The sequence below is a fragment of the Antennarius striatus genome, chromosome 10, assembly GCF_040054535.1.
Source record: "Antennarius striatus isolate MH-2024 chromosome 10, ASM4005453v1, whole genome shotgun sequence".
Lineage (NCBI taxonomy): Eukaryota > Metazoa > Chordata > Actinopteri > Lophiiformes > Antennariidae > Antennarius > Antennarius striatus.
In genome coordinates, this window is record NC_090785.1 from 10,542,319 (window position 1) to 10,568,785 (window position 26,467).

The 26,467-nt window shown below is 40.0% G+C and overlaps 2 protein-coding genes across 3 annotated transcripts in view; one reads left to right on the plus strand and one right to left on the minus strand.

The window, feature by feature from the left end:
- Positions 1–18,001, plus strand: part of LOC137602562 (A-type potassium channel modulatory protein KCNIP1) — a 34,486-nt gene extending 16,485 nt beyond the window's left edge. The window contains exons 1-8 of one of the 2 annotated variants that reach the window (XM_068325408.1): positions 4,283–4,400; positions 12,821–12,945; positions 13,668–13,737; positions 13,821–13,891; positions 14,015–14,122; positions 14,232–14,336; positions 15,983–16,045; positions 16,461–18,001. In XM_068325408.1, coding sequence (XP_068181509.1) covers positions 4,343–4,400; positions 12,821–12,945; positions 13,668–13,737; positions 13,821–13,891; positions 14,015–14,122; positions 14,232–14,336; positions 15,983–16,045; positions 16,461–16,508 — 648 coding nt within the window. In that variant the 5' untranslated portion in view covers positions 4,283–4,342 and the 3' untranslated portion in view covers positions 16,509–18,001. Of the gene's footprint in view, positions 1–4,282; positions 4,401–12,820; positions 12,946–13,667; positions 13,738–13,820; positions 13,892–14,014; positions 14,123–14,231; positions 14,337–15,982; positions 16,046–16,460 lie in introns of those variants that run through there. The other variant, XM_068325407.1, reaches the window with a different exon arrangement.
- A 1,150-nt stretch (positions 18,002–19,151) lies between these two features.
- tlx3b (T cell leukemia homeobox 3b) lies at positions 19,152–21,615 on the minus strand. Its single transcript, XM_068326352.1, has 3 exons — positions 21,183–21,615; positions 19,912–20,149; positions 19,152–19,335 (listed from the first exon to the last, which is right to left on the minus strand). The coding sequence occupies exons 1-3, from the start codon at positions 21,613–21,615 to the stop codon at positions 19,152–19,154; spliced, it is 855 nt and encodes a 284-aa protein (XP_068182453.1).
- Between the last annotated feature and the right edge of the window lie 4,852 nt (positions 21,616–26,467).

Sequence of the window (26,467 nt, forward strand, 5' to 3'; positions counted from 1 at the left end):
TAGTCTTTTTGTGAGGGCTGTGTCATATCAAGTAAATCTTCCCCTCTGAAAAATAAAGTTTGGTGATACTATGAAGAAGAGACAGAGCACAGAGGGATGATGAACTGCTTCAATTATCCACTAGATAAAAAACTCAAGTGAGTATGTAAGAAAGAAAAAAGAAATGAAGGACATTTATCACTGACATGCCACTGTCTTGCCGCGTATTGGCAATAACACTGTGACTCTTCAACTGTTAAAAACTATGTAATCTGACTCGTACGGATATTCGTGCATGTGTGTGTGTGTTTCCATTTGTGTGTGCATGAGCATGCAGCCCCAGTTTTGTTTTAAATAATGCATGACGTATCCTTGTGCCCTCATAAGCATCAGGTCAGTGACTCATGATTCACTGTTGTGTCAAGCAGTGAGGATTTATCTCCATCTGTACAACAAAACAACAAATAGATACGAAATTGCATTTTGTAAAGAAACACGTTTCTGATGATTCTTTTCACCACAAAACATTGGAATGATTATTTTGTCCATCAATAATTATCATTAATTACAAAATATGATCATTTGATCTTTTGTTTCTCTCAGTTAACTGAAATTAATTTAAATGACCCCCCCAGCACCTCCAACAGACAGCCTTTTCAACAGAAACACTTATGTTCTGCTTCCTCCTGCTGATGGTCTTGAGAATAATGGGGGAGTGTGAGGTGTGTCAGAGAGGAAGACAAATCTTATTCCTTTGCCCCTTTTTACTCATCACTTCCATATTTAATCACTCAACATCTTGCATCCAAACTCTTGCCTCATATTTCTTTGTATTTTTACTTTTTATAGTTTTACTCCTCTTTGTATTCTTCACACATCCATCCCATGGCTCTTCAATGAGAGTTCGTCCCCTTCTCATTTATCTATGTCTGTATTTACCTCCTCCCTCTTTCTCTTTCTTTGTTCCTCCCCCCAAGATGATGACAGATCAATAGCTTAGGCTGCTTTAAATATTCCCTTTTATCATAATGTGAAAGAAAGCAGCAAGAGGGTCAGTAATTGTACAGTATTTCTACAGGCGAGCTCACATACATAAGCTCACCTGTGTGGCAAATCATTTGGATATTTATATTGATTTTCCCAACGCATTTGCTCTTCCCTGTAGAAAACCTCACTGCCCTGATGAGTAATTGCTTCGGCCTCGTGCTCCAACAAGACAGTGTCACATAACTGCATGATGGAATTGCGATCGAACTGTTGGGACTGTTTCCAAGGCAGAGGGTGATTTCTATGTTACAGATCTGCAGCTTAACATTGATGTTGGTCTGAATGTGCTGCTTTGAAGAACAGAGCTGATTTTGTGAAGCTTCCACCTGGTGGTTTAATCTCAATCAAGATCTTTATAGTTTCATTTTCTTTCAGGATTGTTCTCTGAAATTTTTTCTCTCATTCTCTTTGTTCATCAGTCCTTCTTTGAAGAAATGTAATGTTTGAATGCCCCACTTGATCTCTCCGCTGCTTTTATTTCACACGATGCCACTCGCCCACTCTCCTCTTGTTACCCACTTCTTGCTCTCTCCTTCATTTTGCTCAGCACCCTCTAATCTCCAGTTGGAAGCCTTCCTGGCGTGTTTCCTTCTTTTTCTTCATCCTTCATTGCCAAATATGTTGCATCTCCGATTTTGCTGCATTTTCCCTCCTCCATATACACTGCCATTCTGCCTTGTCCTCCATCTATTATCTCTTCCTCTAGAAGTGTCACTAGGTTCTTGTAATATAGTCTTCAGCCATTTCCCGACATGCCTGCGGGGCAACACGAGGCAATTTTGTGCCAATATTATACACACAAACGAGACAACCACACATGCATGAAGGTAAATAGGCTAGACGCACATACAAATATACACATACACTTCCTCTACTCTGCAAACAGGCTTTGAAGTGATTACCTGAAGGGGAAACATTTCTGTCAGTGTGTGGAAACAGACCTGTCAGAGACCGGCGGGGGATGTTGAGTGATGGAGATTTAAGATTGGAACAAGCGGGAACCAGTGTTTGAAACGACAGGAACACTGGGCTGATATACTCACAGAGATTTACAGGGAGAGATAGCCTGATAAAGGTGTGCCAGTGTCAGCCGTATGCTCACAGACAAATTCTTAGATTAGCAATAGGAGAGATGGATAGTTACGGCTTAAGGCGTAAGAAGAAGTAACATGCACCAAGGATAAGAATAAATCATTTTGATAAATGCATAGAGGCAGAAAACAAGCAACATGTTATATAGCCTAGAGAAGAAAGAGATGTGTTTTGGTGTTTAGTCAGGGTCTGTCTATTCTGTCTCTCTCAATCCATACATCCCAGCACACACTCACAGAAGCAGATTGCAGATTTTCACACACCAAACTAAATCTTTCCAGCTAAATCTTTCCATATGGCTTCCTAACAATCAAGCCTCTTTCATAATTCACCATGAGCAGACAAGAAGTGTCCCATATTCAGAGCAGTTGCCACATTTGCGCAGACAATCTCACGAATGGATGTCGCAATACAACATGACAATGTGTTCATTCTCCATATCGATTACTAAAAAAATTTGGCTGTAAAACCCAACATATGCATAATTTTCTGAAGTAATTGTAACTCTATTAAAGATTAAATCTTTCCAGTGGCAAAAAGTAGAAGTAAAATCCTTTCATTTTCTTGAAACAAACTAACTTTATGGAAGCTCTAAATGGCATTTTTATATATCATATTGTCAGGCTCGAGGCTTTTATCTGGAACGTGAGACCAACAGATCAGAGATGAGTGGACGGGAACAGAGCTTGCCCATCTTATCATCTGAAAACTCAGTACGATATTACTCCGACATCTACACCTACTTTTAAAAAAATTCAGGATTTAAACACAAACGTCTGATCAGATAATCTCCAAACAGTAAAGAAATTAAAATTCACACCTCAGCCATCTAAAACATTGAAGTGCATGTACCGGGATGAGTTCATTTTCTGCATCTTTGTTTACTATTACTACTCTTTCTAATACTTTCACTTTTTACCGAAAGTCAAAGCATCTTAATATACTCCCTTCAGCACGTCTTCCAAGGAAATCCTTGAATATGTTTTGCATATGCTTAAATGAGCACATTCTTTATCATCTGCAGTTGCTTCTAGTTTATCTCTTTTTTCTTCCTTTATCGTCTGAGACTCGTACGTTGTTTGTATTGATCCAGCTGTAATTGAAATGTGATTTCATCTGGTGTGTAGGCATCTCAGACAGCCGGCAGCACTTACTCCTCGCTGCATTAAATGACACTTGTTTTGATCTGCTGTTGAGTCTGATTATTCTCATCCTTTGACTTTATCCTGATTTTTAATTCACTCCCTACTCGCTTCATCCCTTCTGCTCTCTCGCTGCCTGCCTCTCTGCCTTCTATTCCTTCTTCCTGCCCTGGGAGCCAATCTGTCACCGTGCACGCGTGCGCACACACACACACACACACACACACGCACGTGCACGCAGGCACACAAGCACAAGCACACACACACACACACACAGACACACACACACACACACAGTCCCCCTCTGTCCTCCATCCCATCACCATGTATGTGGGGTACAGTATACATTGTAAACAGGAATGATCGATGACCATGTGGGGCTTCTGACATACCGAAGTGACCTTTTCATCAGCTTATTGTAATGTTGGAGAAAATAGAATGTGACTCACACATATTTTCTATATTCGCTGTAGTCCTGCATTAAGTCAACTTGATAATTCACTCTACATTTATTTGTTTATTTGCCTTTCATTAGTGGAAAGCAGATGCATTTAGGTGTGAAAAATAATTGGCGTGTTTGTTATTTTCTTCCAGAGTGATTCACAGTGTGTTATCACTTACAAACCAATGCATTCATATTAATTTATAAACTAGTGAATGAACATCACGGCATTTTTTATTTATTTATTAGTAAGTCAGGATGGATGGGGTGTTGGGGAAGGAAGGGAAGGGAGAGGGGGAGGCTAAAGGCAGTCTACAACCCTTAATGAAAAACAAGTGAATCGGAGGGAGGGTGATAGAGAGTGTGGGAGAGTAGAGGTGGAAAAAAGGGGGCTAGAGCAGGAGAGAGAGGGAGAGGTGTTGCGGCATGAGATGGAGTGAGAAAGCTTGAAGGGGGGGTGATAGAAAGAGGTTTTCTGAGGAGAGAGGAGCAGGGGAGAGGGAGAGAGAGAGAAGGGGCGAGGAGGGAAGGGGGCGAGTGAGTGTGTGTGTGCACGTTCTCCCCGTTCAAACACGTGACAGACAGATACAGACTACAGCACACAGACGCGTTCCTCTCCGCCGCCACGACGACAGCAAACATGGGGGCTGTGGTGGGGACGCTGACCATGCAGACCAAGCAGAGGAGGCCATCCAGCGGTGAGGGGAACACACACAGACACAGACACACACACACACACACACACACACACACACACACACACACACACACACACACACACACACACACACAAACACACACACCTTTACATGCATGCACACACACTACCTTTGCAGGGCAACTTTTAACGGGGTGTTTTACTATATCTACCACACACACACACAAACACACACACACACACACACACACACACACACACACACACACACACACACACACACACACACACACACACACAGACACACACACACACACACACACCCTCCAGGAGTTCATACGTGACTTGCAGGCTAAAGAAGAACAACTAGTGGTGTTTCAGTTAAGATGCAGGGAAAGAACGAGGGCACATGATTCTGTGAGTGTGTCAGTGTGTGTGTGTCAGTGTGTGTGTGTCAGTGTGTGTCTGAATGAAAGGGGAGTGAGAGTGAGAGAGTGACACCAACAGGTGTCCGCAGGGGAAAAAGAGAACCTTTTCATCCTACAGCAAAGTTGTGTTGTGACAGAATGTGCGCCCATGTGATCGCTGTTTGTCTTATGCTTCAAGACAGTGTGTGTGTGTGTGTGTGTGTGCACGTGTGTGTGTGTGTGTGAGTGTTTGTCTCTGTGTCCGCAGATGCTGGTAAACACACACATGTTGAAGGTATTTGTCACTCTGCTCACACACAGCTTCTCTGTCTTGCCGTTACCTTGGTAGCATGGTAGCCATGGCAACAAAAGATGTCAGTTTTTTTTGGGGTGGGTGGGTTGCAAGGGGAAGGAGAGGCGGGTTGATGGGGGTTGGGGCGGGGGGGGGGGGGTGGGTGTTGATGAGATTGGGGCATTCCTAAGTAAGTCAAGGCCATGTGAAAGAGATGTGACAGATACGATCGCACACAGAGAAGACCTGTTGCCTCTGATGAATGTTTTAGCCCCTCATTTAATCCTCCTAACACAAGCCTGTGAAGCACATTTATATAAATATGTATATATGCGCGTCTGTATGTACACACATAACTGATCCTGAACTGGCTGCTCTGATGAATGAACATGCTGAGCAGTCGGTCAGCATTAAGTCAAACACATCTCTATTAATAATGTACAGGCAGTTATTTGTTGGGACTGTTATTGGTTTCTGATGTAAATTTGCCCACACAGGACATTTCCCAATTGGGTCGCTTCGTCTTTTGAATTCACCTGTTTTTTGGTTCTTACCATGTGCAAACAAACACCTTCCCTTATGGGTGTCAAGGCTTGAATTTGTTGCTATACTGAATCATATAGTCACTATAGATACACTAAACATGCAAAGTCCTCCTGCTGTCGTAAACAGGAATTCCTTCTTTACAACTGTAGGAGGGTTTAAGATGGGATCCGGATCAGTGGGTATTTGCAGGTGGTGTTTCGCAGCACTGGTGTCCTGTTGTGGCATCTCTCTGTCGGATGCAGGATTAGTGCAGCAGCACATGAAAGTGAGCATGTGGTGTTGCAGATAACTTGTTATCCGGATCCCGACACTGACAGCGACACGGAGGGGGGGCGTCGCTGTAACGCTGTAATATTCTGAGATTAGATTCCTGCATGATTGATCCTCTGATCTTGAACTCCGTGTTCTGAAGAGAAAAAAAAAGTAACACCTCACTTTGTTTGCATGCAGATTATTTGTCTGTTCCATCAATACTGTTCGTCTTTTTCTAAACTTATTGTGTTGTCTGTTGTGTGTGTTTAGTGACAGTTCCCCTTAAGTGGTAGTTTCCTCCTACCTGTTGTCTAGTCTGTGTGGTTTTGTCTGACACCACAGCCACTCTCTCCCCTTCTGTCAAGCCGACTTGTGATATCTAATCTCTCCCACAAAAAAAATGGACCTGACATTCCTCTATCCTCCCTGTAGAATTTTTCACCTCTTCTCAGCCCATGTATCTCTACTTTCCTCACTCAGTGAGTTTCGACATCCTCCCTCTCTCCTATCTTCTCTTTCACTCCACTGCTCCTCCTCATATCTTGCTTCCTTTTAGATTTCTGCTGCCTTCCTCCACTCTCTTCAACCTTATCTTCTAGTTCTTTTTATTCTCTCTCCAGAGTTCCACAAATTTCTCTCTTCAATTTTACCCTTCTCTTTTCTTTTAACCCCCTTATCTGTCACCCACTCATCTTACATGCCACGTGTTTTTCTGCCACGCTCTCACATGCCACCGCTACAGTCTGGTCTTGGCATTCTCATTTCTTTACCTTTCTCCCCCTACTCTCTCATTATTCCATTCTTTCGCTCATTTGCTCCCTTTCTCCATCACCCACGCTTCCATTAGCTGGTGTGAGTGCTTATTAAGTCATCTCATCATTCTTCTCTCTAGGCATGCAGTGGCATGTGTGTGTGTGTGTGTGTGTGTGTGTGTGTGTGTGTGTGTGTGTGTGTGTGTGTGTGTGTGTGTATGTGCCTTTGTGTGTGTTTGTGTGTTTCTGCAGAGTCTAGACATGTATTTACTCCAAAAAAATCATTGGTGGCATGCTGCTAATAATAATCTGTTATGTGTGTAAATGAGCTGTATTTCACACTCTCCTAATATAATTGACATTGGCACAATAATATGTAAGAAAGTGACATTAGGTGTATTTCTAGCCAGCTGAGTCTGCAGCCTTTGTAAGCACAAACACACACAACACTGCAAACCCCCTCCAGTGCTATATGACAGTTGGATGATTAGTAAGAAAACAGATGTGTGTGTGTGTATGTGTGTGTGTGTGTGTGCGTGTGTGTGTGTGTGTGTGTGTGTGTGTGTGTGTGTGTGTGTGTGTGCAAGCTAGGGACTGCATGTTGTTTAAGACACCCAAGTGCTTGATGTGTTTCTGTTTGAAAAGCCATTGGACTTTCATTGAACCCATTTCGACTGCGCAAAAACAGTTCTTCTAAAAAATGAGATCTTGAAATCGCACCACCGAACATGGTTATGTGGTGCGGGTTTAGCATGGTGTAAATAAAACCGATGCAGCTGAAATCTATTTTTAAGACACTCCATCCATACCTCCAGGGGGTCCACGGCCATTAGAGATGCTACTTTCTTAGAGACTGCTTTCCTCTTCTGAGGAGGCCGGTGAGAGCAAGTCCTCTCCATCGCCGCCTGGATGGCAGATTAGGCTAATTCATATTATGCAAATGACACACTTTTTTTCCCCAAGGATTACAGGACACAGTACGAGAAGGAAAGACAGTGTAGCATCGTGACAAAGATAAGAAATGAAGGGGAAAGGAGGATCCAATGTGTCTGGGAGAAGAATGGAAGAGATGGGAGAGAAATGGGAGCTAACATTAAACACGAAAACCAGCTGTTAAATCCTGGCTCTGGGCTGGTGGAAATGTGCATCAGTGTTGATTTAAGTGGTGTTTTTGTAACATTTGCTGACTGAGTAAACTGACAGTCTATCTATCTATATGCTGACGGTTCAGGCAATTGCTTGTACAAACAGAAAAGAAAACGGCTCAGGCTTTTGGTCACTGTCAGGCGCCACAGCTTATAATAGCAGGTGTAACAGATGGAGGTGAAGCCCTCCAGGAGGCTTTCTAGGTTATGTTGGTTATTGTAACCTGCTGAGTTTACAGTTTCAGCTTTGGGGATGTTTCTAGAGCTCAACTCTTAGCAGTAAAAACTTTAGAACAGTACAATGTCACAGCAATCATTGGATCTTTCCCACATCAAATGATGCAATTAGACCTTTGCTCACCAAAGCTCACATTTTTAACAGAGCAGTTCAAATCATTCTCTTTTTTGGGAAAGAAAGGTTTCCTGTGCACTTTCTAGTAGAAGTGTATCATTATCTCCTTAATATCCACTGGCGGATTACTGAACAGGCCTACCAGGGACAAGACCAGTGGGCCACACTTAACCTAAGAAGGAGCCTCACTTTGAAGTGCGTGTTTTTCAGAATGTAGAATTGACCTGATTCTCAACTGCAGCCTGGAATATCAAGTGCCTGTTTTTGTAGTAAGAGAAAAAAAAAATACAACAGACATTCATTTTACCGAATGGAAAATGTATGAAAATCAAATGAACACGTATAGTATTTGAATTTGTCATAGCTGAACATCTGTTCCACACCTTTAATGTTAATTCAGTTGGATATGTGGGGTTAAATCACATCTAAATGTCCTCAAGATTTCCCCACTGTCAGACGAATAAAGGAGTATTTTATCTGATCTTTTTCCTTTGCTTTTAGATTTAGATGTGTGTATTTTATCAATGCATATATCAACGAATCCAATTTATGAATTTCACTACATATAAAAGCTATGATTAAAAACACTATTATTAAATGGTAAATAACTAAAGTGTGTTTCACATGTGATAAATGTATATGTTCTTTTTACCTGTGATTTTCTTGGTAGTGTTTATTAATGCACACTTATATCATAAGAAATCATTGGTCACTTCAATTTATTTGAGAGATCTGCTTTAAAAGGTTTTGCTGGTTTTCTATCCAACAACATTTGAATAATATTTGTTTAAAGATGTCAGGGTGGATAAATTATTATGCCCATTCTGATGATTACTGATGATTGGCATTGAAACATATTCTGTCATCCTTAGCGTGTCACATTTACATTACCAGGAATTTAAAAAAAAAAAGTTTTTAAAATTAAATTTTTTTACCCAGTGCTGCTGCCACAGTCAACTCAACAGTAAATAAAGCAAACCTTGAGTTGACAACTCTGTGGGAAACCTTCTGATGCAGCAGAGCCCCCTGCTGTCTACAAGTCAGCAGTTGCACTTGAGCACGTAAGACAATCACAGCTACTTTGCATCTAATGCATTTACATTAAGCACCAACTCGCACCAACTGCTGAGCGCCAGCTGGTCACACTGAAGCAATGGTGAAAAAATATTTCATAATTATTTCACTGTGATTTCACTGTGTTTTATCACACTGAACATGTTTTATATTTAGTGATTATCATAAAAATCTGCATAAAAGACATTTTATTTGACTGTACAAAATAAAACATGTCCTTATGATTTCCTTTGCTCTTTCACTACATCAATAATAATATAAGATGAATTACAAGTAACACATTTAATGAAGTGGGACGCTCATCTTCATTCGTGGTCCTGAGTGGGTATTTGCTGCCACCTGCTGGTGATATCATGTTAAAGCTAGTTATACTTATTTACCTGCTGTAAATCTTAATATTAAGTCTATAAACGGCCAAGATTCAGATTATAAGGGATCCTGGTAAACTTGTAGTCACTAAATTGGATTTTTGTGTTTTTAGTGAATCACAAAAATCCTGCTGATTGGGCAGAAACATTACTAGTAGTAAACAAAGCCTTCAATTGTTCTGGGGTCACGGTGTATCTTAATTGTCCAATTAATCAAGAGCTGATTTGTTTTCTCTCTCGAACACACACACACACACACACACACACACACACACACACACACACACACACACACACACACACACACACACACACACACACACACACAAAGCTCAGCGACAAAATAAAGAACATGCAGTCATTGAGCAGAAGGTGAGTTTTTCATTGTTACTGTGAGCTCACATCAGACCCTCGAGATGAAGCCAAGTTCCCAAGACTGAAGGACACAGTGACTATAAAAGAGGGGTGGTGCTGGTGCTGGTGGGGTATTTAGTGAGATGGAGCGAAGGTCAGGATAAAAAGAGGGAGATAGCCTAGGGAGTGGAGAGACACGGGGATAAAAAGACAGAGGTAGAGAAAGGCAGGTGATTGCTGATCTCATAGCAGAAGGGAGCAGAACGGACAGGATTCTGATGCTATAGGATGGGGAAAAAGAGTACAGTGAAAAAAAATTTAAAGTTTAGCATTCATCCAAAAGTTTATATACTAATAAAAAGAAAGGGACCAGGCAAAGGACTTAAAGTCGATCATAAGCCTTCCACAATCGAACAAAAGAAAGACATTTTTCAAATGGAACAAGAAGAGCAGAGTGATAACAGTTTACATACTATCGCCATCATTCTGCTCTGCTGTGGACTCGTCAAAATGCTGCACTTACTGGGTGTCATCTCGGTGGAGGGTGAGTCAGAACTGCATCTGATTTTGCTTCCATCTGCCAGTCATTTGTAATTTGTCAGAAAATCAAAGGAATAAAAATGAACAGTGTAAGTTCAAAAAGCTGCTTTCATTTCCAGTGATAAACACGGCTCTGAGTGATCAGCTCAGAGTGTCGGCTGTGCAGGACTTTGTATTATTTCATTATTAGTTCTTTTTTTCTTTGCCATTTTAAACCTGCTGGTTTTTAACTAACAAATTTCCCTCAATACACAGCAAATATTTTTATTAATATAATATCTGATGTCATCAAGAACATGGTGAAATGACTGAGATGTAGCTCTAACTAACTTAATGTAGATAGATGTCCCAACTTGACCTTTCTTAACCATTTGCAAGTGAAGGTATTGAAGATTAAAACCATAGATTTTCCAGTAATAATAATATACAGTAAGTCTTTTACTCTTTAACATATTCATATATAATAAAATTATACATACTTCACTATCTTCTTAACTGAATATATATGTTGCCTTTTTTTGTACATGATAACAATTTTTTGCCCCAGTACCATCTTGTTATTTGCAAAGATTTGAAAGCAAGAGGTGAACTTTTTGCAATAGACAGCTGTGTGTGAGCACATCTGTGACTCACATTTGCGTCAGGTGAAGTCAAACATGTAGATGATGAATGTGATTTTTTTTTGGGAGACATAATTATACAGAGAACTATTAGATGGGACGTCCTGTGCCGTGGTCAGTCTTTAGTGTGACGGTGACTGTGCAGGTGCAATCAAGGTCGGAGGACAGACAATGGAGTCCCAGTGAGGCTTTACAGAGCAGTGTATATTTTTTAACTCACACAGTACTTTATGTATCTAACCAGAGTCTGTATTTGAAAGCATTTACAAGAACATAAGCATATGCACCCCACTTATTGTGTGAGTACATGTATGCATGTGTGTGTGAGAGAGAGAAATAACAAGAGTCTGCTTAACATAATGTAGTAATGTACCCTTAATGCAGGAAATTAGCATGCACAGTGTAATAAGCTCTTACTGGGTAACATTACATTATTGTTATTGCAATTTATGTTGACGATTGCGGGTTAAAATTGTATTTGTATTCGCTTGTCATTATAGAGCATATGTAGCGCTGCCTCCCAGGAACTAATTTAGATTTGGTGCTTCGAAGACGTGAGATCATAACTGACACTTTAAATATAAATTTACTCTAAAGCCATGATGGCAGTGCTCTGCAATTATTTCCATGAAAAAGCCTGCTGACGCGTTAAATGATAACAGTGTTTACTGAAGAAGAGGTTGTTGACTGAAGTATAAATTAGCAGCCAAATGAAGTTGTCTTAGCCTGAAACAATAAAAATGCAGACCTGGTAGCGATGATTGACTGAGGGAATAGGAAAAGTGAGGTGTCAGGGTAATGAAACATTACTGCTTCATTACTAATGGTTTTGCCACACAGATGAAAATGTTTCTATTTCAATACTGACAGTATTTCAAACTTTGGAAAATGCGAATGACCATGTGTATGCTGAATTCTGACACTTAAGAATGCTTTAGTGCACACTGGTAGTACTGTAGGTTGATTTTACTTTGCATATATAAGCCGAGAACTGGGAGATGATCTTCACCCTGCGGTCCCTCCAAATGATATAATTGATGGTCTAACAGTCCATCCATCACCGTAATACAGACACAACTGGACAGGCTGGTCACTGGTGACCCATCTGACAGGCATTATTCTGAGATGGCGTTCATAACACACACCATCTTTACTTAAGCACCAGGACTTTTTTTTATACTAATATTTTACTACTGCTCATTATGGCCACTTTATCATATTCTGAAATTTTTATTACTATTTCAATTAAATTATGCACAATTATAACAGCATGTATAATTATTACGCTTTAGATTGCTTCAGGGAGTTTGTGCAATGTAGTGTCTGAGAGGAAGAGAGGGGAGGAGCCATGTCCACCTACAGTCCTGAGCGTATGTGTGTGTGTGTGTGTGTGTGTGTGTGTGTGTGTGTGTGTGTGTGTGTGTGTGTGTGTGTGTGTGTGTGTGTGCGTGTGCGTGTGTGTGGTTTTGTCCTTCGTCCCCTCCCCTCCAGCGTGGAGAATAATGAGCTGTTAATCAAAGGGCGGGTAAGGGGAGGAACATGGACCCGTTAGACTGACCTCTACCTCTCATTCCTCTACTGTCCCCTCATTTTTCCAACACTGTTATTTCTGATGATCGGAATAAAAACAACGTTACATGATATTATCCCTGCAGCACTATGACCTCTTCGCTGTTCATATAGAAACTTCTTTCTCAGGTGTTGTTGTCCATCCTTTGTGTCTCTTTGTCACTCCTTTGTGTGTGTTTACCTCTTCAGACAAAGCTGATGATGACTTGGAGATGACCATGGTGTGCCATCGACCGGAGGGCCTGGACCAGCTGGAGGCTCAAACCAACTTCAGCAAAAGAGAGCTCCAGGTGCTTTACCGGGGCTTTAAGAATGTAAGTGAATGAGCACTCAGAGAGGAAGACCAACACCTGGTTTCTCCATGACATTTGTCCTGTGCGACTTTTATACTGTAGATATCTGCTCTGGGGCTAATATGTAGAATTAACCTGACTTACTTATCAAATCCTCTTCAACATCCACTAAGTCTTGAAAACCAAGAAACTGGTTTAAAGACATAAAGAATATTTCTGTCATCAAACAACTCTAATCAGCCAGTCTCATTTATGTTTGTGTAAAACCAGTTATATAAACTGTAATCGCTAATAGTTAAAAGTCCAGATAGACATGAACTAAACGAGAGCTTCATAATGCAACCTCCTAGAATCCATTACTACTATTTCTGGTCTGAAAAAATTAGATGTGCATGGCAACATTAATAATTTAAAAACGCATTAATATTTTATTTATTTGATGTAAATCAAGGGTTTGAATAAGTCAGTTAGACGTTTGTAGCTTCATTAGGTTTATTTAAACATTCTATAAATACCTGACAGGTTAGAAAGGAAACCATTCAGGTCATACCTGGTCCAAGCTTGTTGTTTAATGTTTTATTCTACACAACTGTAACTGTAATCTAATAATACACATATGATTTAATGATTCACCCATTATTTGCTCATCACACTCTCTCCACCAGTCTGTGATCCCTCAGGTTAACTGTTTAAATCTCTCACAACCTCGCCTCTTTCTGCCCCACCCCCACCCCCTTCTCCAGGAGTGTCCAAGTGGCATCGTAAATGAAGAAACTTTTAAACAAATATACTCTCAATTCTTTCCACATGGAGGTAAAGAGAAGGTGTTTGGAACGATGTGAGTCTCTGTGTTGTTTCTACCTGGTTTATTGACTTGTTTACTTCCTGTGTTGCAGATGCAAGCACCTACGCACATTTCCTGTTCAATGCATTTGACTCAGCACATACTGGCTCCATAAAGTTTGAGGTTTACTTGATTGATGCCTTCTCCCACAATATTATCCCAAAATCATTGAGTTTGGAATTGTTCTTATTCAAATAATATTCTTGATTTCACTTCCAAAATCCCGTTTGTTTTTCTCTCCATCAGGACTTTGTGACAGCTCTGTCCATCCTGCTGAGGGGCACCGTCACTGAGAAACTACAGTGGACCTTCAATCTCTATGATATTAACAGAGATGGTTACATTAACAAAGAGGTGTGTGGCTCTGGATGGATTCCTCACCTTCCTAATTTTTAAAAAATTATTATAAACACATTGTATTTAGATATTCTGTCGCACCTCATGTCTCATTTGTATTCCACAGGAGATGACAGACATTGTTAGAGCAATATATGACATGATGGGAAAATACACTTACCCTGTCTTGAAAACTGACGCACCCAAACAACATGTGGATGCCTTCTTTCAGGTAACAATGTTTATGGAAGTGAAAAATCACAATGATACCATTATTGATTGATTAACTTGTGGATGAGTTGACTATAAATTGGATTTATATGACTTTTTAACAGTTACCATTTTATTCTAAGAGCCAAGAGTAAAAATGGGAAAGATGGGGCATACACGCACACGCACACACATGCACGCACGCACGCACACACACACACACACACACACCCACACACACACACACACACACACACACACACACACACAAAATAAAATAAAATAACTTTACGTGGAATGCCAAAATTATGAAAGTAGGTTTTGTAGAGAAATAATGTTACATTACAGATTATTCTTAAATTATAACATTTAAAAATCTTCAATAATATGAACAAGACACTTGAATTTGACAGATTTTACCTAAGACCGTATGATTAAACACGAGTATGTAACACAATGGATACTTACTTGATATGTTACCACTTCATCATCACGCACCATGCAGCTTGACAATCAACCAGTCACACGGGTTTTGAACCCTGTAAAGGAACAGCTCTGACATGTTATGTTATGTCATGTTATGTTATGTTATGTTATGTTATGTTATGTTATGTTATGTTATGTTATGTTATGTTATGTTATGTTATGTTATGTTATGTTATGTTATGTTATGTTATGTCCAGTCTGTGCATCACTTGTGTGTCGGCTGTGTTTTCCCACCTCATACAAGCCAGGATGTTCCAGTACCTCAAAACCATTTTCTTTCATTTAGTCCACTGCATAAAAGTTTAGTGGATAATCTTTTAAAAAGACTATGCTTCATGTTTGATTAAAGAAAAAAAAGGATTAATAATTCAAATGTAAAATAGTACATTAACTTTAAACTATTTAGATTCACCTTCCGATTTTAAAGAAAAATGTTTTTGGATGCAATTCCTTACATAATGAACAACGTATTCAATTATATGCTATTATTGTAATGTTACATATATGTGCAGGGAATTTGAGAAAGAAAAAAATACTGTACAATTGTCTGGTAGTTTTAACGAATATAAAAAAAATAAATGCAGTTTAAAATTGCTGTTATTACATGTAAAATGAGTTATTTAATTGATTAACAGATGATACTGAAGATGATACTTAATATCAGCGTCATTGTCCAGGTCTAACGCGCTGCAGAACCTGTTGAAAGAAATCTGCTTCAATTCCCATTATTTTACATTGTTTAGTATACAATAGAAACAGAAAGTACTACAACTACTGTAAAAATGTATAGTATATTTTCATTTTTTTACAAACTGGCGCAAATGAGCTCAGATAAAGATGCTGCTGATATTATCAGAAGCAATGCCTCATGTAAGGTTATCATGCAAGTGTAGCATCGCTTTTCTGTGAGCAATATGCCCCAAAATTAATTATTTTTTAATGAGCTCAGAAAAACAACACTGCTTTCAGGTTTTTGTTGTACATCTGTCTGTTTTAATAGCTTATTTCACTTATTTTGTAGGACAAGTCTCAAATTTGTGAGGCAAAAATGTATTGCTCTGCCATCAGAAAAATTCAAAATCACCAGAACGTGTGATATATGAGAATTTGTAATAATTCAAATAAAAAATGTATTTATCTGATATGTGTGTATTTTTGACAGTGTGTATTTTCCTTTCGCAGAAAATGGACAAAAATAGAGATGGTGTGGTCACTCTTGATGAATTCATCCTCTCATGTCAAGAGGTATTCTTTATTTTCTAAGTTCTTTTTTCCTCTAACATATTCCAAAAGTTACTTTTAAAATATGATATTGTAGTGAAAGCAAAGGTCTGGAGAACAGAAGAATGACGACAGAGAGCCATTCGGAGCCATTGCTGAGGTTATCAGTAATGTTTTTGCTTTTCCTCCTGTGATCTGTCAATAGTTCTGTTTCTCCAGTGACCTCTTGGAGATGAAAAGTCAACAGTTCTGTCTTTACAGGCTGTTAATTATGGGTGTTGCAACTTTGTGTATCAATGGGTTTATCTGCAGAGATCGCTGACTTGGACATTTCCAGGCTTTCACTGCCCTCTAGTGACCAGTAAACTGATTAAATGTCGAGTGTTTGAAGACTTTCTCCTCATGGCCAGCCTCTTAATTTTCCACTTTCTTTGAACAGGATGAAAACATTATGAGGTCTCTACAGCTATTTGAAAACGTCATCTAGACAAGACAGAGGAGAGAGACGGTGCAGCTGATGGAGGCACAGAGCGAGTGAAGAGAAAGGAACAAAGAAAATGTTGCACATAAAAGGAGAAAGGAACAAACATGGTTTGCAGCTGAAGAGATCTTGCCAATCTGTGTAGGCTGGATTCCTTACTTCATGGAGGATGTCTTGTTGTATCGTATCTATGGAGACAAACTGTCACCAGTTTTGGAAAATGTCCCTAAGACATTTGACCTTTTCATCTCATTTACTTTGTCTCCGTCTGCCTCATTTGTTGATGTCATTCCCGTCACACTGAAGATTGTGTAAACACTGATTCTCTCATATTTGGTCAGATACTTTTCTTAAATATGAATAATCAACCACATTTTCAATCAAAACTGGAATTTCATTCTTTCTTCTTGTGTTAGAAGCTTATTTGTTCTTATTCGTCTTTACTTTTTGTGTCAAAAAAGCAAATGTCAGCAATATTGTGAAGCTTGCAATACAAAGGCATATGGCATATTTAATCCATATCTGCCATAAAAAAATAAACAAATGTAATTGTAGGAAACCATGTTGCTGGTGCGTCTCACGGAGCCTCCTCATCTCTTTACATGCACTAAATTCAGACACAGGCCTTTAAATGTTAGCAGCGCTGAATTTGACCTCAATCAGCTTGCAGCAGTCATTTGTCTCTTGTTAACTTCTTCAAGAACCCTTTTTATTCCTACTGTGTGCATTCCAGTGGTGTCATTCAGTGTTTCAATGTTGTGACGACTTTGCTGTACATATTTATTAACTGTTGTATCTCTGGTTTTTTCTCACAACACAAAATCATTTGTGTCTCGTCTGTATGCTTCCAACTGTCTTTCTATCTGTCAAGATTAATAGAAACGTAATTATTCTACCCTTAATAAAGAGTCTATTTCGAGGTTTACTGGCACACAGACACATACCGACAAAGGGTCCTGCATGTTTTTGTGTGTGTGCTGTCCTGATGTAAAGTTTATGTCTGCCTGAATACAGATGTGTGTCATTTCCTAGCATGCAGCGTTATCTTGTGGACATCAGTACCGCTCAACCGATCGTGTTTGTGTATAAGAAGAAAGTTTTTGTCATCAAAAAAAAAATCTTGATCCGGAGCGACCAAACCTTTCACTGTGAAAAGGAAAAATGGAAAGAGGGATAGTGTAAAAATAATAAGAGTGAGAGTGAGACAAAGACAGAAGATGAGACAAATTGTTTCACTGAATCTGAAGCCATAGCCATCTTTCTTTTTCAAAGCATAGCCATCTTTGTGAAAATTGAGCAAGAAAAAAAAAAACCCTCATAGAATTATAAATGATTTACTGTCATACCCTCTCACTGTGGTACCAATAGTGTGATAAAAATTCTTGCGTTGTGTTGCTGCTCAGCTAAAAAGAACCCAGACATATGTTCAGATAGACAGACAGACAGACAGGAAGACAAACAGACATCTTAAAACTGTGAGAATGAAACCATGTGTGTATTGAAATATTGTATAAAATTATTATATTTATCAATAAACTTTTCAAGAAACAAATGAAATTGTGTATGCTACTTATTTTTATACGGCTTATAATTACTGTGTATTAAATCCTTTTTTGGCTATAAAAAACATGAGCAAAAAAAAAGTCACATGATTAGTTTATACTGTTATTTACACATATACAATAGAAGTACAGAAAGGATTTTACATTTGTGTCTGTATTCCAGACGTCACGGCCAACAAATAAAGTAAAATAATGTGCATATGAAAAAACGTCACCACCATCACTGAACATGCATCACTCCCTTTATTACCCAACTTACAGCCTCTTTTATATCTTCTCCCTGTAACCCTGCAATCTATTTTCCTTTTATAGTTGCTCACAAAAGTATTTCCCTGTAATGTGACATTCTCGGCAACATTTTCTTCAATTTTCTCCAGTTGAATGTACAGGTGAATGTGGTGGTGCATTGTGTTGGGATAAATGAGATCAGGAGAAAGAAAACAATCTCTGCACCGGCTCATTTTTCTGAAGATATTTGTGTTGATATTTGGTATGAAACAGGATGAAATTTATTTATAACTATTAAGCACCTTGTAATGCAAATGCTCTATTGTATAGATGTATAGATGTTTTATTGAAAGCTTTACTTTCATCTGGCCTTCCCAAAATGCAGCAATGACTGTTTCTGGAAAGATGGTTGCGTTGAAGGACAAACCCTTCAGAGAAAAACCTTGATGTGTCTGACTGAAGAATTAAGTGTCACTTTCAGGGTAATAACCAAATATCTCTCTGGATATTATTCTAACGAAGAGAACAAGCAAGCTCATTAACAAGAACATTCACAAGAACTTCCAGTCAAAATTTCTGTTTCATTTTTTCTGGATTTTAAAGTAGTTCAGAGCTGCAAGTCCTATTCCAAACAAGTTCCTTCTTCAACATAGGGATCACTTACCATCAAATCAAGTCCATGTTCACAACATCCACTCAAACAGCTGTGACACCTTCAGCTTTTCTGGTCCATCATTTTTTTTTCCCCATTTCATGGATCAAGGTAAGTCCCACTGTCCTCATGTGGGCTTTATTGAATGCATCTATCCTCCCAGGGATAATAGAAGATGCTTATTGATTAGAGCGTGTAGTCTGGCCTTTATTCCCTGTCCTCGGCCCAAGGCTGAAGGTTCTGCAGGGCGTACAGGGAGGAATTATGGGCACACAGTGGATCCGACACCGCTGATTCGCCGAGAGACTTCTGGAGGGCGGACTGCTGCAGCTGCAGGATGAGGCGATTGGCTTGTTGACGCTCCGCCTCTCTCTCCTCGGCTGTTTGTCTCCTGAAAGAAGCCAAGAGACAACAATTTCACATTGATAAATTAATTGATAATATTAATATTAATATTAATAAAGTAAGAAATGGGGATACGTAAATTTTACGAAAGAGTGAAAATTTGTGGAAATTCACAATGGCTTCTAGGCAGCTTTTTTAGAACATTATCTGAATGGTTCAAGTATCAGGAATTACGCACTTTCAAAATAACAAATAACATTGAAGTCCTGTAATAATTGGAAAAAACCGAAACATCGGCTATAAGATTTAATAATTAAGGCTGAATTATGTTAAATAAATTCTAAATCAGCAATATGAAATCTAAAAAGAAGCCTTAATAAAATATGTTAAATCTGAAATTATGAATTTGTTGCTGTCATGTATATTCTGTGACTTTTGTTCCTTGTCGACAGGGTAACTTCAGAGGACATTATGATGATCTGTTAAAGTTTTGTTTCAGAGCAGGAGTTATAAAATATGTAATTTCGTGCTTTACGCTCTCTACCGTCTCTACGTGTGGTGAAATATGACCGCAAGTGTAATTAGAGTCCTCTGAGAGTTGAATATGAAATTCCAGACTAACCTCCACTTTGTCCTGCGGTTCTGGAACCAGGTCTTCACCTGTGCGTCCGTCATCTTCAGACTCTTGGCCAGGGCTGCCCGCTCCGCGCTGGCCAGGTACTTCTGTCGGTGGAAACGCTTCTCCAGCTCACAGATCTGAACTCTGGAGAATGAGGTGCGGGGCTTTTTCCTTTTGGGGGGAGTTCGGTTTTGGTACGGGTGCCCTATTCGCCGCGTCACAGCGAACGGCACCAGAGCCGCTGCAGGGAGGACAGAGGCGCACACCAGTGAGTGGAACACAGCACCAAACAGGCTAATTCACTCCCCACTCTGTATGGAAATTCAAGGCCATATATCATTGATATCCGCCCTGTTTGACAACAATTCCCTATTTAGACTGTGTAAGGCCGTGTGAGAAATGTGAGATGAAGTTTATTGTGAGAGATGAGTCTGGCCAGAGTGGAGGGAACAGGGCAATTACTAAAAATAAAAACGCTGCTCCTCTTTGAATTGTTAGAGCTTTCATTGTCACTGCAGTGGTAATTGTGGAGAAGACAGCGGTCCCACTGGTCTGGTTATCTTTGCTGTAAATACTGTAAATACGAAATATCATCGGCCTTTGCTAACACAAGCAACTGTTAACTTGTAGTGAAACAAATTGCTTGTAGTTGACGTGTGAAAAATGTTTAAAAGCCAACCTAAATCCTCCACATCTCCACTTCAACCTTGTTTACATTTTAAAACACAAAAATATTAAATCTCTAAATCAATTTAGAAGTTTTTGTTTTATTTTTCTTTTCAATTTATGAGGGCAAGCAAAAATTATTAACATGTAAAAAAAAAACATTTTGGATCATTTTTATTACAATAGGAAACTATGTGTGACCAAGCCTGATAAAATTGTCTGCAGTGATCGTAAATTATTTCATTTATTTAGATGAATAAAGGAAATATTCACCTCCTCAAACTATCAAGACAATATCAATAACACGAAAAGGTGAATAATAATAATAATAATAATAATAATAATAATAATAATAATAATAATAATAATAATAATAATAATAATAAAGAAAGCATTATTTATAAGAAATTGCATCCTGATTTACCTCCTGCTTAAAGAATTTTAAATAAGTATATGTGGAAACACTTTTTCACACCTTCCCAAATATTTGGCACACTTGTTATGTCTTTTTAATTCAAGTGTTTTCTTCTTCTTCATTTTTTTTGTCCTGAACACAAGTAAATGTGAACGAAAGCCCCCACTACTTCATGGGGTTAAGCCTGGCCTACCTGATATTCTGTCTTTAGCGAACCGGTTTCCAATCCAAGGGAAACACAACCCTCCAAACCCGGGGACAGCGCTCTGCACGGGGCCCGGGGGTCCAGGTGCCGTCATGGGTCTGTGGGCCGGGACTCGAATCACTCCGCGACTTCCCAGACTCCTGCTCTCTCCATACGAACCCGAAGCCTCCATCGGAGGCATGATACCGGAGAGAGAGATGGACAGCGCGGTGTACGAGGGCGCGCCGGCGCCGGTCGGGCTTCCCAAACTGTAATAATTGTCCCCAGCCCCGCTGCTGGAATCGGATCCATTTTGTCTTCCGGCCATGCGGCCGTTTTCCGGCTCCGTACCGGCTCTCAGGATCTGGTCGATGCCGAAGCTGATGGGCTCGTGGTGGGTCGGTTTGGGAGGAGGACTCGGCGCGCTCGGTGCCTGCTCCATCTCTGTCGATGTGGTTGTTGCAAGAAGGAGGGGGAAAAAAAAAACAAAAAAAAACTTACAACGTTCTGAGGAAAATTCACTGGAGGGTCAAATTGCACCGAAAGACATCGCCGGTAGTCTCTCCATCGCTGTCCATCCGTGTGCTCAGAATCCAGCGCGTCCTGGTGGTCTACGGCAGGCCTCTTCCAGAGGACTGGGTCCCCTCCACAGGCTGTGGTGAAAGTTTGATGGGCGTTTGGAGAGATGTGACGCTCTGTCCTCCTCTCAGCGCGTCAAAACGCTCCGTCTAGCAGCTCCGTCCTCCTCCATCCTTCTCCACCATTCATTGGCTGGCACCGGAACGACTGATTGAATGTTAATGGAGGAAGGCCAGCTATTTGGCACGATGGCCAATACGTCTAAAACAACGGGCGTCAGCTTATTGTATGTATGTCAAGATATCGCAAATTCGTGTCTTGTGTGTGAGATTGACGTTATTATGGAAATAGAATAAAGCACAAGCGTCAACTTTATTGAAATTTATTTCATTTAAAAAAAAAAAAACCCCGTAAAGGTACCTCCTCAAACCAATGAAGATGAATATTCCTTTTTATAAATATTTATATTCTTAAGTTTGGTGGTGAATCGTCTAAAAGTGAATCGTTTCAAACAAACTGTTTTGTCAGTCATCTGTCAGTGTTCTGTTGGCCCCCTAGAAATGAGTTCACAGAAAAAGATTCACAAGTTTTGGTGACGGATGATATCAGAGGGAAAAGTTTTTACACACCTAAGGGTCTAATGAATTGAAGCGTCTGCCCATCTCCATTTATCATTGTGCGTCATTTGTCCTTCGTGTCTGTCATCTCTGAGGCATTTGTTTGACAATGTGAGGAATAATAAGTTTGAATGTAGGCAGTGGTTTTTGACTCGGGGATTATTTATCATATTATAAAAGAGAGACGGAAATGAGAAATGTCAGCCTCGGTATTGCCTTTAATCTAAATCTTCCAAATCGTCCACGCTTCGCAATCAAACGAGGAGAGTTGTGTTATATTAAATGCAGCTGAACAAGTGGTGTTTAGCGCTGTTTAAAAATGTAGGACTTTTAAGACGGAACAAAACCTGATGAAATGTTTTCTCTCCCCCCCACCCCCCATAAACCACAATGCTGCGTTTAAAGCTTTTTAATGTTTTTACCTTCAATAAAAACAAAGCAGTCATATTTGTGTTTACTCAAGAAAATGATGTAAAATCACTGAAAACATTTACAGACAATCTGAAATAATTCTAGGGTGATGGATTTACCTGAACGCATCGCGTCTCTGTAAAATAAACGGACTAATTGAGCTTTGGCTCTGAATCTACTGGACCTATTGAGGATGGCAGAGGATGTCTTATTATGTCCTTGCAGCCAACGCCACATTAAATGGCCTGACAAGCGGCGGCTATGGGCTACCTCAGATAAAGTGTCCGGGCTCTGCAAGCTGCTAACCGCCCAGATTCAATGTAACAGGCGCCCAAAGTGACCGGATAATCACATTTTCACTAACTTGTCTCAGGGACAGACAAATGCGATTCGGCTTCGGTTGCGGCAGGTGGCTTTTTAAGATATCACATTGCAGTACTTAAACCGACTAATGGCCAACATATTCATTTAATGACAATGGGGTTTCTATTTGTAAGCTTTTAAAAGATGCGTCCATTAATCATAGTTTTTGAAGACTCTAATAGAAATGTTTTTTTTTTTTTCTAATGTATTTGGGTTATGTTGCCTTCTTGGATCAATTCTATACAGGCTATCAGTTGTTTTATTTGACCCTTTAACAATCACCGTTGAATCTGAACAACACATATATTTACAGATGCATCTTCATTTTAACCATTTGATGCTAAATGTTACAGTATGGCCGATTTAAAAAAAAATGAATGGAATTAAATGTAATTGATTAAAAGTGTGAGTCTATAATATACAGGATGCAAACACAGAGAACTGTATTTGATAATATATATTTTAAAAAGCGACCCTATCTCGCCCTTCACAATAAAGTCTTATGAGGCAATATTGGACAAGGCCCGAGGTGTTTGTTTGGCAATATGGACAGACTCTGGGTGTTGGCTGGTTCATCCTTCCATATGTGAACCTACTGGTGGCTTTTGATGGTGGAGAATTGGTCTGTTACAGCTGTCAGCAATGCGGACATTTTTATGTTTCTCTCGACGACATTTTCAAAAATAATTTCCCATCAAGAAATATGTTGGGGTTTGTAAAACCGAGCCCCTAGTCAAATCAACTGAGTATATTTAAAATAATTACACAGTTATTAATAGCGTGAGGAATACCGAGAAAACGGCTTCATCCAAGTTATGCGCGTTTTTCTTGACTCCCCATCAGAGTGACTGCAGTCCTCCCCAAACATGTAGGGAGCAGACGGGGTGTTGGTAATCCGGTGTAATCCAATGATTATGAGAGCTACACACATTCTCCCTGACCTGACACACCGGGATATCCGTGACACCGGTTATCCAGACGCACAAGGATCAGGCCGGCCGCAGCTTCATGGAGCTTCTGAAATTTATTACCGGCTATAGATGATGACGGAAGTGCTGTAATCGATTCATGATTACAGCAGAAAGGATAAAAAGTATTGATGTATTATAAAAAAACAGACGTAAGGTTATCTCTTTTAGGCCCAAACGTTTAAATGGCGTCTCTGAAAAAGCCCACAGCCTGCTCGAACAATTAAGACGCACATCAATTCTCATTTTTTTTTCCACAGGCAATAAAAATGCTGACACCCCGATTTCGAAAGTCCAAAAAGAAACGACAACAAAAGAGTGAAAGAGTGCGATTTGTTTGAGAAATTACCACTTGATCTGCATAATCGGGGGTCTGGGCTGCAGCTCCAGTACCCGGGGGCTGCGTTTTTATTGCGCGTCTCTTCGCCGTTATCAATTTCAGCAACACGCCTGACTTTTTAAAAGGGGGACGAGGCCGGCTGCCTCTGAATAATGAATGACACGCGTTTATATTGTCGCTAAAGTGCCCGTGATGTTACAATATGAAAAGGCAGCGGTAAGTAATAGTGCATTTAAAGGGGATGTAGTGTATTATTATGATGTAAAAGAGAAGGAGAGAGGCGGTGGAGAGAGGGAGATGAGTGGATAGCAGCACCCAAAGAGAGAGAGAGAGATTGTTTTATTACAATAAGAGGAGATGAGTTTGCCTCGCAGCGAAATGGGGACCAGTTAATGAAACTTTACCGCAGCTAACGATTTCCCCTCCCTCGCTCTAAAAACCGCCCTTATGAAATATTTAAACTATTTAATATAGGTGGTATTAAGCTGAAAGACACTGGCATTGGCCATCTGACAGCATTTACAAGACGGTGGATTTCTAAAAGTTGGGTAGGCTTGAAAAAGCTGTACTGCCCGCCTCCGTCAAACCTCCGCATGACAAAGGTCTTACAATAAATTATGCTCACATTCAGACCAATATTATAATATAGAGTCTCATAATTTCTCCTTTCCATGCCGTGCATATTTTCACACGCAGATGCAGCAGTTACAGGGTCATCCTATCAATTTAAGCCTGTCTTGTCTGTAATGGAAGGGATAGCCCGGCATGGCCCCAGTGTGTGTGTGTGTGTGTGTGTGTGTGTGTGTGTGTGTGTGTGTGTGTGTGTGTGTGTGTGTGTGTGTGTGTGTGTGTGTGTGCGTGTGGGTGTGTGGGTGGGTGGGTGGGAGGTAGGGTTTCATATTGACATGCTCAGTGGGATTGTTGGATGAGAAGAGAGGAATGGGATCCTCCATCAGGGACAGAGTCTGGCCCATCATCATCACTGGCCTGTCACTGGACCACTGATCTGAGTGGATGCACTTCATCTGATGGAGACTTGAAAAGCAGATAAACCATGAAAAATGTCACCCTAGATGTCCCAAATATGGTTTGGTAGAAATTAAAAGACCAAAAATAAAGGTTGCTATCTTGTAAGCTTTTTTTGTAAGGAAGGAAAACCAAAAATTTTTTAGGTGCGGAGTTATGGTGGAATACATAATATATATTTTTTTATATGAACTCAAGCAGGAGCCCACGGAGAGACTTTCAGTGTGATTTTGTATACAAATCAGTCATGTAAGCTTTTTTACTGCAAGTATCAGGATGCACATTTAACCTCATAAGTACGCCCCGATATGGTGAATATTTGTTTCAGTGAACATTGTTATTACACTTGAGGAATCAATATGCTTTGACTCAGTGTGTGCGTGTGTGAGGGTAGACCATGTAAGCCTGTCTGATGGTTGAATGCATGGCTGCCTCTTCACGCTGGTTAAAAGTCTGGGGAGGGAGGGTGAGGAGGATAGAGGGGAAGAGCATGAGAGAGGGGAGTAAGTAACCGCATGCAGAATTATAGGGATGGACAGAGAGCAAGAACAGGATGGCTTAGATTGAGATGTGAAAGAAACAGTTAAGGCATTAATGGATATCATTTGGGGCTGATGATAATTGAACACATGGCTTGAGTTTTGGACAGGAAGATTCCAACAGTGTTGTCTGATCTTTGTATGTGAATTTGGGTTAAACTTCATCTCTGCTACCCTGAGAACTGAAGTTTCTGTGATGTTTTTTTTTTTTGTTGTGGAGACGTTTTTAACCTATTATCATACTCAGCAGCTTTCAGATGTACCTGCCATCACCAAAATGACTGATGCAATTAATAAGTGTGTGTGTTTGCTGTTGCTGTAGTGACTTATGACTATGACTTGTGTGTGTGTCTATGTGAGACAGAGAGCATGCCGCTGAGGGTTTGACTTTAAGAGCAGCTGAGCGCTCATGAACGCCCCTGGACGTGGCGCTAATGTGTTAATTCATTAC